General features: G+C 42.0%; 1 protein-coding gene across 4 annotated transcripts in view; it reads right to left on the bottom strand.

Annotated features, from left to right (window-relative positions):
- Positions 1-16,401: 16,401 nt before the first annotated feature.
- The window catches only part of gripap1 (GRIP1 associated protein 1), a 45,361-nt gene continuing 42,001 nt past the window's right edge, over positions 16,402-19,761 (bottom strand). For 3 of the 4 annotated variants that reach the window (XM_085442806.1, XM_085442805.1, XM_085442807.1), the window contains one exon: positions 16,402-19,264. In XM_085442806.1, the coding sequence (XP_085298932.1) occupies positions 19,184-19,264 (81 nt within the window). In that variant the 3' untranslated portion in view covers positions 16,402-19,183. The remainder of the gene's footprint in view (positions 19,265-19,761) is intronic. The other variant, XR_014917044.1, reaches the window with a different exon arrangement.

Raw genomic sequence — 19,761 nt, 5'->3', positions numbered from 1 at the left:
CTCCAAAACGCCAAGGGCTTGTTGGGCCCGAGCATCTGCAGTGAAATGTTCAGACTTCTTGCTGGAAACTCAATAAAAAAGATTTCAGAGCGGTGCAGAACAAACACCACACATGTCAGCGCAACACATGATATAAAACATTTAAAAAGACACAAAGTAACGAAAACATGTGCGACCTGTATTGTGTGTCTGAGAATCTCAGAGCTGTGGTGCAGCTGAGAAATTACAATAAATGTCTTCATGTGTGTTTATGTGTCCTGCAGGGATTCAAGCATACGTCAAAGAAAAAAAGGCAAGTTTCACTGCCTGATGACTGATGCAAAAATATGCATTTAAAGGTTAAAACCGCCAAAGGCATGCAGAGAATACATCCTCTGCTAAAGACAAGACACCGATACCTTATCGTACTCTAGGAAAGTGATCTGTATTCACACCAGTGTGTAGGATTTCTGTTTTGCTTTTGCTCAGCCCGACCCAGTTGAAATTCAGCTCTGCACTAATTGCACAAGCTTACATAAAGAGTACATGAACAGTTAAGTTGGAGCATTTATTAGTGTACTAATATTTAAGCTTTCCAACTGTGTTTTATAATAAACTGTTTGTCAGAAGCAACAAATTAACCGAGCTATGATTCGGTTAATGCTTAAAAGGAGCCCATCAGGCTGCTCTGGAAAAGTTGTTCTACATTTACGGACGTTAATATGTATATAAAAGATTGACATAGCCGCTGTGATGTCAACCGTGAGTCTGAATGTCAAGACTAGCGTCAAAGATGTCTCCATGGTGGTTTTTTGTTTGGAAGTGATCAAATATGGATGAAAGCAGCATCCATAAACTCCGCAAGTGCAACACACTGAGTAAACATCCTTTAAAAGACTCACACACAACAGAGGCAGTCAGGCGGTTGGTGTAGTCGGTGTAGTCCATGACCAGAGATGGGCAGTAACACATTAAAAGTAACGTGTTACTGTAATCTGATTACCTTTTCAAGTAACGAGTAAAGTAATGGATTGCTATTGTCCAAAAAGTAATCAGATTACTGTTACTTTCCCGTAAGCACGCTGCGTTTCTAAACCGTGTTCTTGTTTGTGAGAGTGTCACATGACATTAACGTAGGAGCGTGCAACGTGGAGCTGCAGTTATGTTCATTTAATTATTCAGCTGCAGCCTAACAAGCAGAGCTACTGAAAGGAAAGCAGGTGAAGACCTGAGATCATGAAAAACCGTGTGAAGCAGCCTTTATCACAGCCTGGCACCAGGAAGTAACAACGACAAGACACCAAATGATTTCATATTGTATCACAACACAAGATAACGCTTTTTAATGTACCATTAAATGCCATAAACAACATCCTAACCCTACATCAGATTAGCCATTTACTGTAATGAGGCTGTGATTGATCAGTAACAGTTAAAAGCTGATTTCAGTCACATTTGTTTGAAGTGGACTGAAATGAGAGGAGTAAAGAGAGAGCTGCATGGTGGTCTCAGCTGAGCCAAAATTAATGAGAGTTCAGAGAAGCTGGGAGAGAGTGCAGGCGGGTGGATAATGGGGTGTTTCACAGAATTGGACTGTAGAAGAAAAAGAACATGAAGAAGTAATTATTGGTGTTTAATGATCTACCCACTGATACAAGGAGGAGGAGGAGGTCAAGAGTGAGAGGATGGAGTAGATACATGAGAAATAAGGAAGTGACGGTTGGAGGAGGAGCGCAAGAAAGCTTCTAATGGTTTCTCTCTCTGGCTTATGTGTCACGGTCTGGGGGGCAGACCGTGGGGGATGTTGGAGAAAGGACCCAAACGCTGGACTTAATGAAATGAACAGTGGGTTTATTTACAGTGAGGTAAATGTACACCACACATTGAATCTCCAAAAGTGCTCCCTCGACTCCCGTGACGTGTCTTCTCCCAAGTGCTGGTATCCCGTGCTCTCTGCCCCTGTGCCTTCACACACCCCGTGTGTCTTGCAGTCCTGTGTTCCACTCTCCTGAGGAAAAAACACAGACACAGCCGTTATGGCACCAACTCCAGCAGGCATACACTGACCAGCACTACAAACACTGACATGGAGTCTAACTCAACGATCCTGCGCCGGAGGAAGCTCCATCGCTCTGTTAAGTAGCTCCCCCGACGATCCTGATCAGAAGCAGGTGTGTGGTAAGCTAGGCGTGACCAGCAGCTGGCAGGGCCACACCCATCAGGCCTGCAGGTGGCTGTCCTTCATCCTCCAGCCTCACACACATACACACACCAGCATTGAACACAAGAACACAGTGCAGCAAACATACATCCAATACACTAATAACAATAAAGGTCCACACTGTTCACGAACCCCGAGTCCCCGGAACCGGGTCCGTGACATTATGTAGCCGCACAAAGGCAGCTTTACACACAGCAGGCAGGAAACCAAAGACGGAGAAGAAGATGAAAAGAGAAATTTGCATTCAAAACATAAACTAGCTCAAATCAATATATCAAAAAAATACATTAATTTAAAATGCGTTTTGCTGCAGGCTGACAGCTCTGACCAATCACAAGCGCCGTTGCTGCCCCAGGCGATGACATTATCTTCGGGAAATCCAATTAGATAATGGGACATGACAAGATTTTACCAAGTCTGTGCTGCTTTAATGTTAATACAGAGAAACCAATCAAATCAGGTCAGTGAACTTTACCAGGAAAACTGTGGCGTTTTTATTTTTAGAGTCAAAAGAGCTCAAGTGCAGTTTGACAGAAGCGGCTGTCCTTGGTTTAAACTGCGAGTGTGTCCACCGTGCTCAATGTGAGAAAAAAGACGGCAGTTTGCTGCCACGACACGATCTACACCATGTTTATGAAATATTGCAAAAAACTATATTTTAATGTCACATGAATAATATCACTCAGCTGGAAGCTTCAATTTCAGAAACTGTTGATTCCCACTAATGGAAACAAATGGTGCCGTTTTTGTGCCACATAAATCCATCTTCTCCCTCAGCTGTCGCACAAACAGCAGCTGCAATGAGACTGAGACGTATTTTTATCTTGCAGTGACGACTGCAGAGACGATCTGACTCTCAGTGTTAATGAGGTTCCATCTGTACATGAAACTTATTTTTCATAAGTTTGTCTATCGCCTGAATATGTGACAATGTATTTTTCCTTTATTTTGATGTGTATATTTAATAATCTGCCATCGTTAAAAAATAGACACTGTAAAAAGCAAAAGAAACCTTCTGAGAGCAGTCCACCTGACCCACTCACTGGGCTGTATTTCAAGGAGTGATGCAAACTTACTGTCAAATGCATGCACTCGTTTCATTACACCTTGCTTGTGCTGGGATCGGCCAGGTTTGCCTCTGAACTGCACAGATTAAAGATTTGAATGCTGGAAACGTCCCTCGCAGATCTTCGTCCATGTTAACATGACATCATCACACAGTCGCTGCAGATTTGTCAGCTGCACATCCATGATGCGACTGTGGTGTTCCACAATAACCCAAAGGTGCTTTATTGGACTGAGATCTGGTGACTGTGGAGGCTGTTTAAGCACAGGGATTCATTGTGATGTTCAGGAAACCAGTTTGAGATGTTCTTTTGTGACAGGATGTGGTATCCTGCTGGAAGCAGCACTGTGATCATAAAATAATGTCAGCAAGGACATCCTGGCAGGCTGCGATTTTTAAACAATGCTCACTGAGGCTCACTAAAGGGCCCAAAGTGTGCCATGAAACCTAAACCATTAACACAAGCTGGGATGGATGTTGTTTATGGCGATTTCTGGCCCTACCATCCAATGTTACAGCACAAACAGACTCATCAGACCAGGCAACGTTTTTCCAATCTTCTCCAAATCTGGTGAGCCTGTGTTAATTGTAGCCAGTTTCTCTAACAGGAGTGACACCCAGTGTGGTCTTCTGCTTCCAGGTTTGACGTGTTGTGTATCCAGAGATGTTGCCTTCCCATCAGCTCAGAGAAGTCTGGCCATTATCCTCTGACCTCTGACATCAACAAGGCATTGTCACCCACAAAACTTCCACTCACTGGATATTTTCTCTTCTTCAGACCGTTCTCTATAAACCTTAAAGATGATTGTGTGAGAAAATCCAGGCAGTTCATCAGTTTTTAAATACTAACACCAGCCTGTCAGGCACAAACTAACATGCTGTGTTAAAAGGATGTTCTGATGCTGAGTCTGAGATTCAATAGATCATGTCTACACACCCAAATGCACTGAGCTGCCTGATTTCATATTTGTTTTACCAAACAAATAACTTGGTCTATCGAATCAAGTGTAGGTGGGGATCAAATTGGGGACCATTTATTTTCGTTTTAAGTTATTTTGCCATATTTTACAGCATTTCTGAGCGCTCATAGCCTCCAGAGTACAAGAGCTCCATAATAAGTCCTAGATTCCAAAATATACACTGTACTCATTGCAACGCTCTACAGTAAAATAACAAATGACAAAGTTTTACAGTCACATGTCAGTGGTCAATATTTCACCTCTGTAATATTCCTGGTATTTATAATTGATCTATTGTAATATATCGTATTATTTAATTAGTTTAGTCTGTTACTGTTACTGTTACGGTCTTGGAGCAGCTGTAACCCCCATCATGTCCTTAGGGATTATTAAAGTATTCTTTTTTTCTCTCTAGTCTAACTCTTAGGCATTAAAATATTGCAGATTCTCTTTTGAAACTAACAATACTCAGAAAATATTACTCAGACTCACCTAAACAAACAAGGTTTTGTCTTTAATTTGGAGTGGGTATGCCAATAAATTTGATTGGGGAACTTAAAGCTCAGCTGTGAAAAATCAATATTTCTATTTCCTGTTGGGTTTAAAACCCCACTGACCAGCACCTATGTATTTCTAGTGTCTTCCACTCTGTGATCTGTGAACCAGATCAGAGTGACAGAAAGGCCCAAAACCTGCAGCTTCATGGAGTATTTTATGAAGTATTTATGATTCAGCCTGTCAAGACTGAACAGCAGCATTTTATTGAAAACATTTTAATTAGTGACCTCACTGATTTTTCACACTTTGCAACAACATCCAGTCAGCTGATTCAGGCACCGCCCACCACATATTTGAAACTCCTGCTGTGGGAGGTGTCTGTCAGTCTGCAGTTGAGTGTTTGTGGAAACTTTGAGGGACGAAGGAAACCCGATGCTCTGTGTGGTTCTGCCTGTCTGGTCCCCAGATCCTGGTCTTTGTGTCCAGCTGTAGTGTCACACACCACAGGAACAGGATCAGTTGTGACTCTTACCTGTCATTTCACCTGTCCATCCATCCTCCCTGCACAGTCTTACCTGTTCAGACCCGTTTGTCTCTCATATGTAACACGATGCTTTCTGTCTGCAGCCGTCCCTCTCAATCTGTCTGCTGCCCAACGGTGCAGCTAACAGAAAACCTCTTTAAAATACATGCAAGTTGTGTAACAATGTAACTACTGTATTTACATGGGGGGAAAGAAAAAATAAAAACAATCTAAAAGTAACCACGTATGTTATGAAACATGAACCCTGGACTGAAATCTGCAGCAGGCATGAGGGTGGACGTGTAACTATGAGGTGGGAAAAAAAGGTTATAAATCCATCAAGTGTTCATCAGGTTTGGTTCGCGCAAAACAGTAAAATCTATTTTTTCCATTTCATGAAACATATTAGTTTGTTTTCAGTGTTTGTAGTTGTGGAAGAATTTGGACTTCAACTTTCCATTAAATAAAATGGTTTCGTTTATCTGTTTGTGCATCCTTCCTGCACTCACAGCAGAACCATGACTGTCACGGGACTCATTGTTCTGCTGTGATCATAAATGCATAGAACAATTACATAATATGTGATGTGTTGGTACAAAAGAAGTGAAGCACAAACTTGTTCCATGTGGAATCTAAATAATTGCATCTGTGCATTCATGCTCATGTTTAGATACATGGAATTTAAAGAAATGCAGTATTGTCCAGTGATTCAGCCGAATGGAACAAAATATCCTACATCCCGTTTATCACATAGCTCAACACTAAGACTTCACAATAGAGTTAAATGACACAGAAAATGTCCCTAAAGCATTTTTAAAGGTTTAATATTGATTCTTAATAAAAAGCTTCACAAAAACTTTAAATCTGACTTCTGTGTTTTGTGCAGTTTTGTGTATGTGGGTTGGAAATCCTGTTAATGTAACATGTACACATCATCCATCGTAGACTTACGTCTCATTGACTTAGACATGAACATTCATTCCTACACATGTTTAATCATCTCTTAAACAGATGCAAAGAGAAACTGTATACTACAAATTACTTAAACTTGTGAAATTAACTATTAACTAATTAACTAACTAATAAACTAATTTTCAAAAACAATCTTTGGCCACATTTTTCCAGGGTTTCCCAGACCAGCCGAGAGATATAATCTCTCCAGCGTGTCCTGAGTCTGCGCAGGGGCCTCCTCTCTGTGGGACATGCCTGGAACACCTCACCCAGGAGGCGTGTCCTCCTTGTCAGATGCCTGAACCACCTCAGCTGGCTCCTTTCGATGTGGAGGAGCAGCGGCTCTACTCTGAGCCCCTCCCACTTCTCACCCTGTCTCTAAGGGAGAGGCCAGCCACCCTTTTCCGCTGCTTCTAGCCGCGATCTCGTTCTTTCGGTCACTACGCACAGCTCGTGACCATAGGTGGCAGAATAGTTAAGTCTGAATAACATTATTTAGGTTATTCAGTTTTCACAAACAGCTGTTGGACGCGATGTCCCAAAACTGTGCTCACCCTTCATTAATACATGAGTAGAAAGTACGTTCATGATGCGCACTGTTCGGTGCTCATAGTCAGCCTGTGTTCACCATCTGCTTGCTGCCATGCCACCACTTACTGTGAAGTGGATCATGGAGAAAACGATAAAGGAAAAAAGTAAAGAGAAAAAAATCACCTGGTCTGTCAGCCTAAGATGAGAAGCGTCTAAAATCCTGAAAGTCTGAGAGATGGATCCAGCAAAGCTGCCACAGTGAACGAGCTAAGCGGTTACACCTGAGGTATGATCACATGTGGGTGGGGTTGCTGGTGAAAGGGCTGAGAACAGGTTATAAAAATAGGGCTGGCACTTCAGGCTGCACCTGTTCGGTCAATATTTAATTCTATGAGCGTGAATACATAATGACCAAAACCAACGTTATCATTTTATTACAGTTGTTCACAAAGTACAAACTCACACGAGAAAATGTTGAGTCCCACAGCATCTGAATGAGAGATTACTGAATTAACCCATGAACCCATGAAAAAATGATATTTTTTACTATAATTTTATCATAAAAATGTCCGGCCCTGTGTCCTATGCTCATCTGCTCTGATGTCTTTTTTCACTTTTCTGCAGCAGATCAGTCTGCGAGGCGTTCAGGTGTTCAGGGTCAGGATTTCTCTCAGCCTGATGGCTTCATTATGTTCAGCGTGTGTCCATCAGCCTACCTGTCGTCCTTATCTACCTGTGGATCAGTCAGTGACGCGCTGAGTTGACACTCTGTCTGTGCGCTGCAAAGCTTTGTCTTCGACCCCAGATTCAGTTTGTGTTCGGCTGTCAGAGGTGGCGACGGGTCGTCCTGTCTGCCAGCTGGGACACTCGTAGTGTTTTGTTTTACTAAACACTCACTTGGCATCAGGGCTGGGCTGGTGTGGGGTGGAGGCAGGATAAACTTCTATGTGCAGTGGAGACAAAAAGAGATGCTAATAATATTGCCTGTAGTAGAAATGATCAGTAAGCCGGACAAACTAAAACAAGAACGTACAAATTGAAATAAATGTTCATTAATTCGCTGAGGAAACATTTAAAATAACTTTCCCAATGAACAGGAAGCATCCAGTGGGGGAAAGATCTCCAAAGCATGCTTCCACCTCCGTGCTTGACCGTAAGGATGTGCTCCTTGGGTCAAACTCAGGTGTGGGCATTTATGAGACTGCAGGTGTGGTGCACAGAGTCCACCTCTTCTGTGGAATCAAACCACACAGGTCGGTTTTAGCTTCAGCGAGCCTGTCACAGCCTGTGGTAGATATGATTCACTTCATTTTTTGCAGTTTCTCTGGGCATTGCCGGTCTGACCTTGGGGTGAATTTGCTGGGATGTCGACTCCTGGGAAGATTGGAAACTGCCTTGTGAATAATCTAGAATCATGGTCATATGTATGACCCTTTTCAAACTAACTTGCAGCAACAGTTTCTTTTCTAAACCTGCTGCTGAAGCCTTTCCTCCTTAGCATTGTGCTAAGGAAACGCCAGGACTTTTGCTTTTACAGGTGCTGATGACGATTTGATCGAGTGCATTTGACTGGCAGCACCTGGCTACTACTTTTTTCCACATGACTGTAAATAGTCTGGTTATATATATATATTTGTTGTTGTTGTTAAGTGCAAAAAAATGTTATGCTGGGGAAAAAAAGCAAACTAAGCAGCTTCACTGTAAAGTTGTCAGGAGTCGTCCTGCAGCAGCTCTGGGGAACCTGATCCTGCTGCACCAATGAAACCTCATTAAGTCCAATCAGGTCACATAGCAAAGACAAGAGGGGGCGGGGGGTGAGGCAGACAGACAGTAGGGTCATGTGACCTGGTAGTTAGGTCAGTCTGGTTTGATGTCTGAACTACACACACACAACACACACCTGCACCAACAACAAATACTGAGTGAGCACGCAGCAGGCTTCACTCGTTAATCTTTCAAATGAACCAGCTGATACATAATAATTATAGAAACAGAATAATTATTTAACCTGCAGCCAAGTCACTGGGAAAATACAGAGTATGACAGTCCCGAAGGCTCGGGGGTTAAAACAGTCAGAGGTTTAAAATACTGTAACTAAGCATGCAGAGAATAAGTGAATGAAATCAGATTTGGATCTATAGCAGGACATACATTCTATGTGTGTGACCCAGAGATGAACCTCAGATTTTATTATTCATCACGTCTGATTCATACATGCAGCTGGGTTCATGATCCTGTGCTCAGATCTGATGTATGGAATTATTCACTGATGTTTAAGACTTCATGAATTATGTGCAGCTCGGGTCACTTTCGGGGTCGATGCAGCTCTCTGGGTTATCATTTATTTACATATCTGTCTCTGCACACTTATATTGTTCTTACTTTAAATGAGGATCATAATGAGGTGAAAATAGTAGCTTGATCATCATCCTTTCTGAATTTAAAAAATGAAGTTTTTTCACTACAGCCCTACAACAGATTGCCAACCTGTGCACAGTGTACCCCTCATTTTACATGTCCGCTGTGCGTGGGAAGAAAACTTCTTTTTACAGCGAAAAAAACCCCTAAACCTCCAAGCAAACACCGAGTGCGCAACAACGTAATGGGAAACTCACAGAGAAACTCGCGGATTCTTCAACTGACCGCGGCACACCTGCACCAGGGTAAACCTCCACCTGCCTCACTCCTGCTTTACAGGTGAAAATAGAGCAACAGGACCGCTGAGTCTTTGGTTTTATTTATTTTCTGCTGTGTTTTACTTGCATCTATTTGAAAGACTGAGTGTAAACACAAAAAATATTTTATGTGCTGGAATTTGCAGAAAATAGGTTTAAATGTTAAACAAATTTCTTCCAGTCAGAGAATGTTGCATATAATTACATTTTTGCTTGATGCATAAAGTTAAAAGATTAAAACTAATAAAACAAGTTTTAAAAAGAGACTTTTCCATCTGATTACATTTTATATGATGGATTATGTAGAAAAAGTAGAATTGGGCTGAAAGATCTATCACTTTATCACCTATTCAGGTTGTAAATCGGGTTTTTAAAAAGTAACTAAGTAACTAAGTAATTAATTACTTTTAAAAATAAGTAATCAGTAAAGTAACGGGATTACTTTTTGGGGGAAGTAATCAGTAATTAGTTACTGATTACTTTTTTCAAGTAACTTGACCAACACTGGTGGTCATTGTCACAGCAATGCTTCCAAGCAACTGTGCCGAGTCAGTCTGGGTACTAATGGAAATGGGGCTTTTCTGTTACGTAACGATCTCCAGTGAGGATGAGAAGTGACCAGGGTGCACCATCTGTGTAGTCATTCAAAAATAGCTACTGTATTGACAAATGCAACTTGAGACACAGCAGCTGTGATATTACACAGGAGGCTAATTTTGGCTAGTAAAGATCAAACAGCTAACTCCTTAGAAAGACTTTCAGTAAAACCAAGCACACCTGCCTGTCACTCAATGAGGCCACACCCTTAATGAAGCATAGCTTTGATATTGTTAAGCAATGCATGTGTCGTTAAAACTGTAAAGTGAAACCAAAACTGCAGTTTTGAGCACGTCTGAGGTTGCTTCCTATTCAGCCCTCTGAAGGTGCCGCTTGGCAGAGACCAAAACCTGAGCTAAAAGTTACTACAAAGAATTTTCCAACACATTCAACTTTTCCCTTTGAAGGTAACCAAACACACTCACAAAGGTTCACCTCGGTTAAAAAGTCAAAATAAAGGAAATGTCAGAGAATCCCAAACGTATCTGAACTTCATGCTCAGGGGTAGAATGGATGAAATTTCATGGAAATCCACTTAGAGTTTATCCAGGTATTGGTTTGGAGGCTTAAAGGAGACCGGACAACAAATCAAAGAGAAACAAAGTGAATAGAAGATAAATTACATGAAGAAAGAAAGAAGTGAGGAAAGTGGAGAGCGGTGGTGTAATCAGACCTCAGGCTGTTTCCTCTCAATTACAGCCTCCCACACAGCTCACAGTGAGTCTATATAAAGACATGTACATCTCTGATACTGCATGTGTGTGTGTGTGTGTGTGTGTGTGTGTGTGTGTGTGTGTGTGTGTGTGTGTGTGTCTTGCCGCAGTGCCACATCTCTCTCCTCCCACTCTGAAGCTAAAAACAAACGCAGCGGCTTTCATTACACACGCTAAGAGTCCAATCAATACTCAGAGGCCTCTGAGGCCACAGTGCACTCTGAGTGTGTGTGTGTGTGTGTGTGTGTGTGTGTGTGTGTGTGTGTGTGTGTGTGTGTGTGTGTGTGTGTAGTTAAGTCCGTTTAACGCAGCAAGTCTGAAGCTGATGTGAGTTCAGGTTGTTGTTGTTTGTCCTGCACTGCTTATTAAAGATGGATGTGGCCATGGCAGTGAGGCCTCAGACGTGATGACTGAGGGGTGCACGCCGATGTCTTAGCAACTTGCCAATCACAAGGTAGCCCCGCCTTAAAGCTGTGTTTGTCATCCTTCCGGAGACTAATGTGGACGTTTATTCACAAAACAAACATCGTGTTGCTTTCAGCAGAATGTAAAGCTTGTTACAGAGACCATGAACTCATCAGAAAAGTCTTTAGTGAAATCAAACATCAAGCGAGCAGTAAGGTCGTTTTCCTGTTGAGTTCAATCGGATTTCTATACAACCACAGAAATCGCCCCCTGCTGGCCATAAGAAAGAATGAAGAAGAATCATGTGTTAAACAAGACGTCATAGTTTAGTCCCGCCCACTAACAGGTGCCATGATGAAGAAATAATACGCGTCATTCACTGTCGGTGGTCTTTATTTACGCCTGATCGGTGTATTTGTGTTGCTCCGCGTCTGAGTTTTCCCGTCAGGGTGGTGTAGTGGAAGACCACAGTGCCTTCAGACTTCACAACTATGGACTCTCCCACTGTCCACTTTTTCAGTAACTCTGCACACCTCTGAGGTGAATCACAGAACACACAGGTGTAAAGATGCAGCTGGAAGCTGAACATCTCTGAGAAGATGACTGAATCTGAAATCAGCAGATTAGCAGATTATGGTTCAGTTCATTCATGGTTTATTTGTTTGAATTTGCCAATGATGCCTTCAATGTCCTCCACTGTGATGCAGCTAGCGTCTACTGTGGAGGACTACTGCGTGTGTGTGCAGCTGATGCATTTACTTCTTTCCTCCTTATCTCTGATGATGACCTTAGTTTCATTTTCTTTTCCTTTCTCTCATATTTGACTTTATTGCTCTCCCTCGTGATGCCGATTTTCTGCTGATGCATTCATCAGCACGCAGTTCCTTCTTACGTCATGTTTGCAGTCTGTTGGTTGTGTCTGTGTTTCCTCTCATGATCATATGGTGATGTGTTCACAGACTTGTTGGTCTCTTGGCTGTGTGCTGTGGTGATGCGTTTACTGTTCATCCTCATGATGTCCACTGACTATTTATGGTGCATCATTTACCAACATCCTGTGATGCATTTAAGACCTCTCTGTTGTGGAGACGGATTCTGTATCGCGCACGTACACACACACACACACACACACACACACACAGTCTATATTTAGCAGTCTGCTGCAGGAGAAAACTCGTGAATTTTTTAAACTCTGTAAACCAACTTCCTCCTCCCTCTCCGTGTAACTGTCGCACCCTCATTCAGATATGAGGGGATCTCCACGGCAAGCCCCTGGTTTCCCGGGGCAAAAAGAGAGTCCAGTTACATAATCACCCCGACCTCACACACGTCTCTGCATCTGGATTTGTGAGGACGTTCCCCGACACCCTCAAACCAAAAGGAAACACGACAGCTTGTCTTTTCACCTGAGGAGCTTCAGCCTGTCCGCTTCCATCTCATCAAGTCTTCAGTCTGACTACTTATCAAACATCCACTAATAAGTTGATCCCACAGTCTGCAAATCTTTGTTCTGTGGCATTGTTATGAATGAAAGTCTGACTTTGGAAATGGACGACGTTTTACTCAGGAAACAGCAGTGATCTGAAAAAATAAAGGCAGTGCTCGAAAAACTGAAGTTCCCCAAATGGCCACTTGAGGCTGGCATCACTAGTTGAAATGTTCAACTTTAGAGCAGAATTAAAAGGTTTGCAGTCTGCTACAAGAATAGCTTTTGGTCTTCATAATTAATATTACTTTTCATAATAAAAGTGCAGTCATAACTCACCCGTGTGTCTGGAAAGAAAAAGGTCTTTGTGTCACAGCTGGGAGTAAAGACAAGCAGCCTGGATAAACGGGAAGCTTGAGTAAGGAGGCCGGTTTGTTGTGAAATCTCCACCAAATCCAGAATTAAAGTAAATCCATCTCCTGTTGACCCGTTGGGGAAAATGGTTTGAATTAAGTAAGCATCTAAGTAAGACGTCTGTGTGAGTAATAATTAAGTGCATTATTAGAGGCGTGGCCACTTTCCATTAGGTCTCACCTCTGCTATTCAGCTTTGTGTGTGGTCAGTTCGACAAATGTCTCTTCCACACTTGGTGAATGAAGTTCTAGTGTTTTAGTACTAAAATATTACCACTAATCAGCAGGTATCTGTATCTGAGTCTGTGAGACTTCCACCTTGCTAACCAAGATGAAACCCTCCATATTACACTCTTAAATATGGTCTCTTCTGTCTCCAACTCCAAACACTCAAATTGAGGCTTCAAACTTTATGATGTCACAGTGGCTACATCCAACTTTTGTGTAACGCATGAGCATGTCGAGGTTAAACGGTAGATTAACTCTGGCAGTGCACCTGGTTCATGTCTGTGAAGCGGTCTGCATGACTCCCACTCGCACTTTTACTCTGCATGGGGTCTTTTATTTTGAAATCTGAGCACATTCTTTATTCTGTTCCTCTGTCGGACTTCATGCCCTTGTCATCCGCTCTGTGCAGCCCTTCAATAAAAAATAAACCCAGCACTATATTATTTTTTCAGTGAGTAGCTGGGCACCGTTGGCGCTTGGTGCTGTGACGCATCTGATGAGATTGAGACCGTAACGTTGACGTGTATTTCTAAAGTGAACCTCAAAGAAAGAAAATAAGAAGAGTGAGTTTGCACTTTTTACCCACATACTCAAGTCCTCAAATCTCTACAATGGAGACGGAGAGTGTAAAGTTCATGTAACCCATAGCAACAAAACAGACAGTTTATAGGACCCTTTTAAGGTTCTTTGAGCATCTTTATGAACAGAAATGAGTGAATTTGAGATTTTAATGCAAACGATCACCAGAAGATAACCTTCCTCTCCTCATCTCTCTGCTACTGTTTCACCTCCTCATCTTATCTCCTCCCCTCATCACTGTCATCTTCATCTCATCTCTTCTTTCACTTCCTGCCCTCTAGGCCTCAGGTCCTTTCATCCTTTTTCTCTCCTCCACTCATCTCCTCCTGTCATTTCTATTTTTTATTCCATCCTCTCTTCTTTCATTTCCCAGTGTCTCCTGCCTTTTTTGCAGTTTGTCCTTCTTTTGAAAAACATTTAGTTACAGTGATAATTACTGCGAGGAAGAGTTTAGGAAACGTTACTAATAATGAGGCAGTGATTCACAAGATTAGGGAGCAAAGCATCAATAACACTGTTGGATCCAAATATAGGCCTAAATTTGACAACTGAACAAAATCAGAATATGATTAATATGTGAGAAAAGAAGGAAGCCAGAGTATCGGAGAGAACCCGTGAAAACTCAGAACCTTCTTGCTGTGAGGCAACAAAACCACAGCGTCACCGTGCTGCCTCTATAAAGTTAGAAATTCATGAAAATTTGAAGATTAAAGTCACAAAGTTAGTAGAAAACAAGTGTTTCTTATTGAAAAACTGCAGGTTCAGATCAGTGTCATCAAAAAACGAATAGTTAAAAAGTTTGAGAGTAAAGCTGGTGACGAATCAGAGAAATACAGCTCTCGGGCTGTCGGCCTCCCTCTGAGGTTTCCTTTTAATTAAAACTCATCACTTTCTCCCCTTCAATTAACCCACAGCCTGGCCAATCAGGCGCTATCTCGTTAAGGTGGACCCCGTCTGCGGTGAGCGGTCACCTCTTTAATCCGCCTCTCTCTGTGGGACAGGAAGCGCCCGAGAGCTAATTAGTGCTGAGCCAGGCGGCATCTCCCTGCAGAGAGCCGCGAAGCTCGACCTCCATCTCCAAACTTTACTGCGAACACAAAGAGTTGGATTCTGAAAAAAAGGAAACAGCGAGGATTGTGGGATGGCAGAGAGGGCGGAGTCTGCCCTCCTGTACGTTTGTCTGAAGAGTGAAACTTCAGAAGAAACCGAACTTCATTCAACTTTTAGAAGATTTTTAGGAGCTGATCCTCAAACATGTGGTGCCAGAACTCAGACTCCTTCCTAATCCAGGACTTAGACAGAGCCCTAAATCATTTCAAAATAATAATTCTTCAGTTATTTTGATCAGGACTGTCCAGCTAAAGAAAAAAAACTAACACTTCAACTTCATGCCGTGCCACTGATTAAAGTAGCAGAAATGTTTAAGAACTAAAACTCTGAAAAACACCTGTGTGTGATTTCCTACAGCCTCCTTCAAAGCCCGACTGCTCCCTTTCTCCTCTTCACTCCTCTGTTTCTTATTTTTCTGTCCATTTATCTTAATTTCAGGGCCTCCCAAACTGGTCAGACACTGCTGCTAAATTATGGGAGACTCCAAAATTAGGATTTTATTCAACATGATGATTCATATTATTCATAACAAGCGTCGGGCACTTTAAACTTTAAAAATATATGGATTTCATTGAATTTAAAAATTATTTCAAAAGGCAAACAGATAAAATATAAAGTCTGGGGTAACAGGGGAGACAGGGTTGTACTGGGAGTGATGATCATGGTAAACGAACCAGTCTTTCGTCACACACACACACACACACACACACACACACACACACACACACACACACACACACACACACACACACACACACACACACTCCGATGTATATCAGGGGCAAATTGAGATTCAGCATCTTGCACAAGGATACTTTGACACATGCACAGGAGGACGGGATCCGTCCACTCCCTTCTGATTGAAGTTTGGTAAACGACCTGGTCGACCACCTGAGCCGCCCGATGTCTGTGAGACAGATACCAATCCAGCACAGCGAGCTGCAGCCAACAACCAACCTTTGTCTCGCAGACGGGCAAAAACAACTGAGAAACAGACGGCTGCAGGCAACCAGATCATCCTCCACAGATTAACCTACAATATTTTACAATGTTTACTGTTTGCAACATCTCACTTTTAGGTGGTAACAGCTGGTGACCCCTCGATGACCCCACAGAGAGTTTTTGTGCTGTTGTACAGTCTTTAAACTTCAGTCTGGTAGGACTTCTCAACACTGGATGAATTTAATAATATTAGAAAGGTTTAGTCTGGACTGACACAAAGAGCTGAAACTAAAGAGAAATAAGCCTTTGGTTTCTTTTTGAGCTGCTTTATCAAATGCCACCACTGAGCCCTGTTAGAAATGGGGCGCGCCTGATAAGATCCGCTTTCATATTCATTGGCAGGCAAAGTCGTAACTGAAACTAAAATCTGATAAAATGTCCAGGCCTAATCAGCACCACCATTCGTCCTGCATATTTGACGGCATGAAGGAGAATTCTGCGTTCAGATCCCCAAAATCAAGCTTTGATTTAAAGGCAGTAAAATGTTGGAAAAATTGAGCCGAAAAAAACCCGAACACGTGATCATCATGTTCAGACAGTATTTTTTTTTTTAAATCACATTTCGTCATAGTTACAGTAATTAGCGTCATGATCATTATCAGCTTCATAAATAGATCAGTTGATTTTTCATACAGTTAGAAGTCATATCGCAGCGTTTATGTACAGATTTAAACATTGCAAACAAAAAGCTCCAGCCGAGTCCCTGTCCAGCACATAGACCAATCCCAGTGGATCAGGTTAGTGCCATCTTTGAAGCAAAAGTGGAAAAAAAAAAAAAAGATCTGATTGTGGTGCAGCTCAACTGCTAAGTGATCATTTTGGGGGAATTTTCAGTTGCTTAACGTTTGGTTTAAACACCCTTGAGCTTAAGATTTGAAAATCCTTAAAGCTGCACCAGAAACAGCTCGAGTTTTCCTCCCACATGTTGACATTTTAAACTCCTAACATCAGACGGTGCTGGATATGTGCTGCAGTGTACCCAAAAAAAACAAAAAAAAGCAGTGATATACAGGCAGTTATAACATAAAACACAAAATCTGTTACAAGCATAATGTCCAGGATATAATCACAGCCCAGTTAGATGGAGCTAGCCTGGGGCAGAGTATAATCCAGGGCATAGTCAGGGCCCAGGGCCAGAGTCCAGAAGAAACAAAGGCAAAGCAAAAGGGAAGTGTCTGTCACTTCCTGTCAGATTTCACGAAACAGAAATAAATGCAACGATACGGTCAAAGTCAGTGAACATTATAGAGCAGGAAATAGACCCACCCTGCAGAAAAGCAAAAAAAACCCTGAAAACTGTCTTTGTTGTGTGCCATTTGGTGACTCCGGTAAAGAGGGAAGTATTCACAAACTGATAATAGTGCAAGAAATGTTAGAGCTCTTTTCATCCAGGATATAGACACAGACCACACCAAGGCAGTCATTTAGCTTTTGTTGAACCATTGTGGATCCCAGGCTGCGTCACGCTAATTAAAGCTGTGCAGATTTTTCCTTGTCCAGCTATTACTGATTGCTGTTTGTCATCAATGATGTTTTTAAACCAGGTTTTATCCAGAGTAACCCGACTAAAACAAAGGGAAACATAATCACCAAATCTGCTGTTTTAATATTTTAGCATTTCAGTTTTTATTTCTCAGAGATGTTATTTTGAATAAAAGCCATCGAAACACAGAAACACGGTCACACTAGGTTCGACAAAAGAAACTGTGTCTGAAAATCCAGCTAATAGTCTAAGCCTGGATCCCTTTGCCATCCCTGATGAATTTTAATGACTGTTCTGGTGGCAGGCGCTGAAACACACGGGAGACCATTTTGCATCCTAAAGTGTATAAAAAGCAATAAATAAAGGCCGGGACGCAAAATAGCTGCACAGAGAACCTGTGACGCCTAAGACATTTCACACTGTGAACTCCTGGACGTAGCCACAGCCCAACACAGACAGATAAAGCAACTCTTAATTAATCTAAGGACACAATCAGTTAACGTGTGACACCAGCTGACAGATTAACAGGAAGTTTAACGTGAACATTTGTAGGTAGTCTTTAAGGTACAGGCATTTATTTTTTCTGGTGGTTATGTTAAATCTGTTAAAGCAAACAAGCTTTCCTATGGAATGAAGTTCTTTTAGAAAAACACTTAATAAGAAGTGTTTTTTTTTTTTAGTGTCATCACAGTTTCACTATAACGTGTAAAACTTGAGTTTCACCAAAGAAAAGGTGATTAAAGCTGCAACAGCTGGTGGATTATCGCTCATTCTCTGGTTGAAACTGCTTAAAAAGTCCAAAGTAAGTATTTTATTTTGAAAGCTCAGTTGCTGACAAACAGCTAGCCTCGTACTACTTTCCTGGCCTAGTTTCTGTGGTGTCTTTGACGTCATTCACCTCAGAGTCTACGGTCTGCTCTGGAGGTCTGTTGGTGGTTAGATGGTCGTAGCCACTGATATAAAAGTCAGAAGTGAACACATCTGGACGAGAGTTTGAACGACATAGAGGACACCACAACAGAGACCTGACCACCATGCAGGCAGGAAAGACAAGGCAGTGGCGAACTGAACTTTCAGAATAAAATATGCAAATACTGCATCTTTTAATTTGGGGGGGGGGGGTACTCAGGTGTCATGATGACCTCATAAAAATCTTACATTTGGTTCCCTAAGAAGATCAAAAAGGTCAGCTGACAGCATAGACATAGCCCACATACTCAGTAATGTGCGATTCGTTAGCAGATGGGACATAATCAGATCACAACAGAGTTACTGCATACAGGAACCAATGTCAGTCATTTAGGATAAGCGTCCTTCAGGATATAGCCAGGCCCTGACAGACAGACAGAGTGTTAAGACATAAAGTAGAAACCAGTGAAAGCAAAGATTTACAGACAACAGAAAGCACGAGTCTGTTATAATGTGACCACTGCAGGTCGTAGCCAGGACTCAGAGCAAACTGAGCAGTGCGCTCTAATGACAGTACATTCAACATAGACGTACATGAGTTGAGGCCAGCTTTTAATATCCTCAGTGTTTCCATTCAGTGTCTTCTTCTACACCTTTAAAAAGTACTGCTTCCTCCAGGCTGAAAAGCATGACATGGACATTATTTCAGCATTTAGTCACAACCCAGGCTGAAATGGTGAAAACATAACAGCTTCAGGCAGTAGTCAGAGCCTACAGCAGGTCTTAGCGCAGAGATGGGGTAAGGAAGAAAACTTGGTTCCAGGTGTTAGCCTGAGTCTGGCTGACACCTTCCAGCTGAGGTGAGTGGTAGTGGTGAGATGGAAGTGACTGCATGGATTAATCCAGGTGATAGCCTCATCCTGACCCAGCAGCACTGCTACCGGGACTGCTCTCTTTACTGAGACGAACTAATTCCTGGGACAACAGCTCCAGGTCCTGCAGAAAACAGAAAGAAAATGTTTATATATCAACAGCTTTACAGCCCATCTCTGAAACAGCAGCACCCGTTTTTGGATAAAATCTTACTCTGAACATGAAGACCAGGAGATACGATGTAATCTTTTATCATTTAATTCATCTGCAGCTAAAAGAAAATAACAGCAGAGCCCAGACTATAGTCTGTATCACAAAAGTGAATTATTACAAACCTATAAGCTATAAATTTGTAAACTCAGTAATTGAAATGATTTCAAGCAAGTGCCTCAAGTAAAACATCATTTTGTAATTTACAACATCTGTTACTAACAGCTGCAGTACGCAAGTACTTAATAAGACACATTTCATGGAAAAAGGTTGTTCCATGATTAAAGCCACTGATCTGTGCTTGAAGGCTCTGAAAACTGAATTTTCTCTCAGCTGATTGATCAGATATGTAGCCATTTTATTTTGAATGGGATGTGGCTGCACTGGTCAGCAGAAAACGATTTTTCAAA

The sequence above is a fragment of the Copadichromis virginalis genome, linkage group LG20 (genome assembly GCF_057382275.1).
Source record: "Copadichromis virginalis isolate Kocher_CV1m ecotype Utaka linkage group LG20, C_Virginalis_male_GT1.1, whole genome shotgun sequence".
NCBI lineage: Eukaryota > Metazoa > Chordata > Actinopteri > Cichliformes > Cichlidae > Copadichromis > Copadichromis virginalis.
The sequence above is the reverse complement of the archived record's forward strand: the minus strand, read 5'-3'. Positions and strand labels throughout refer to the sequence as shown.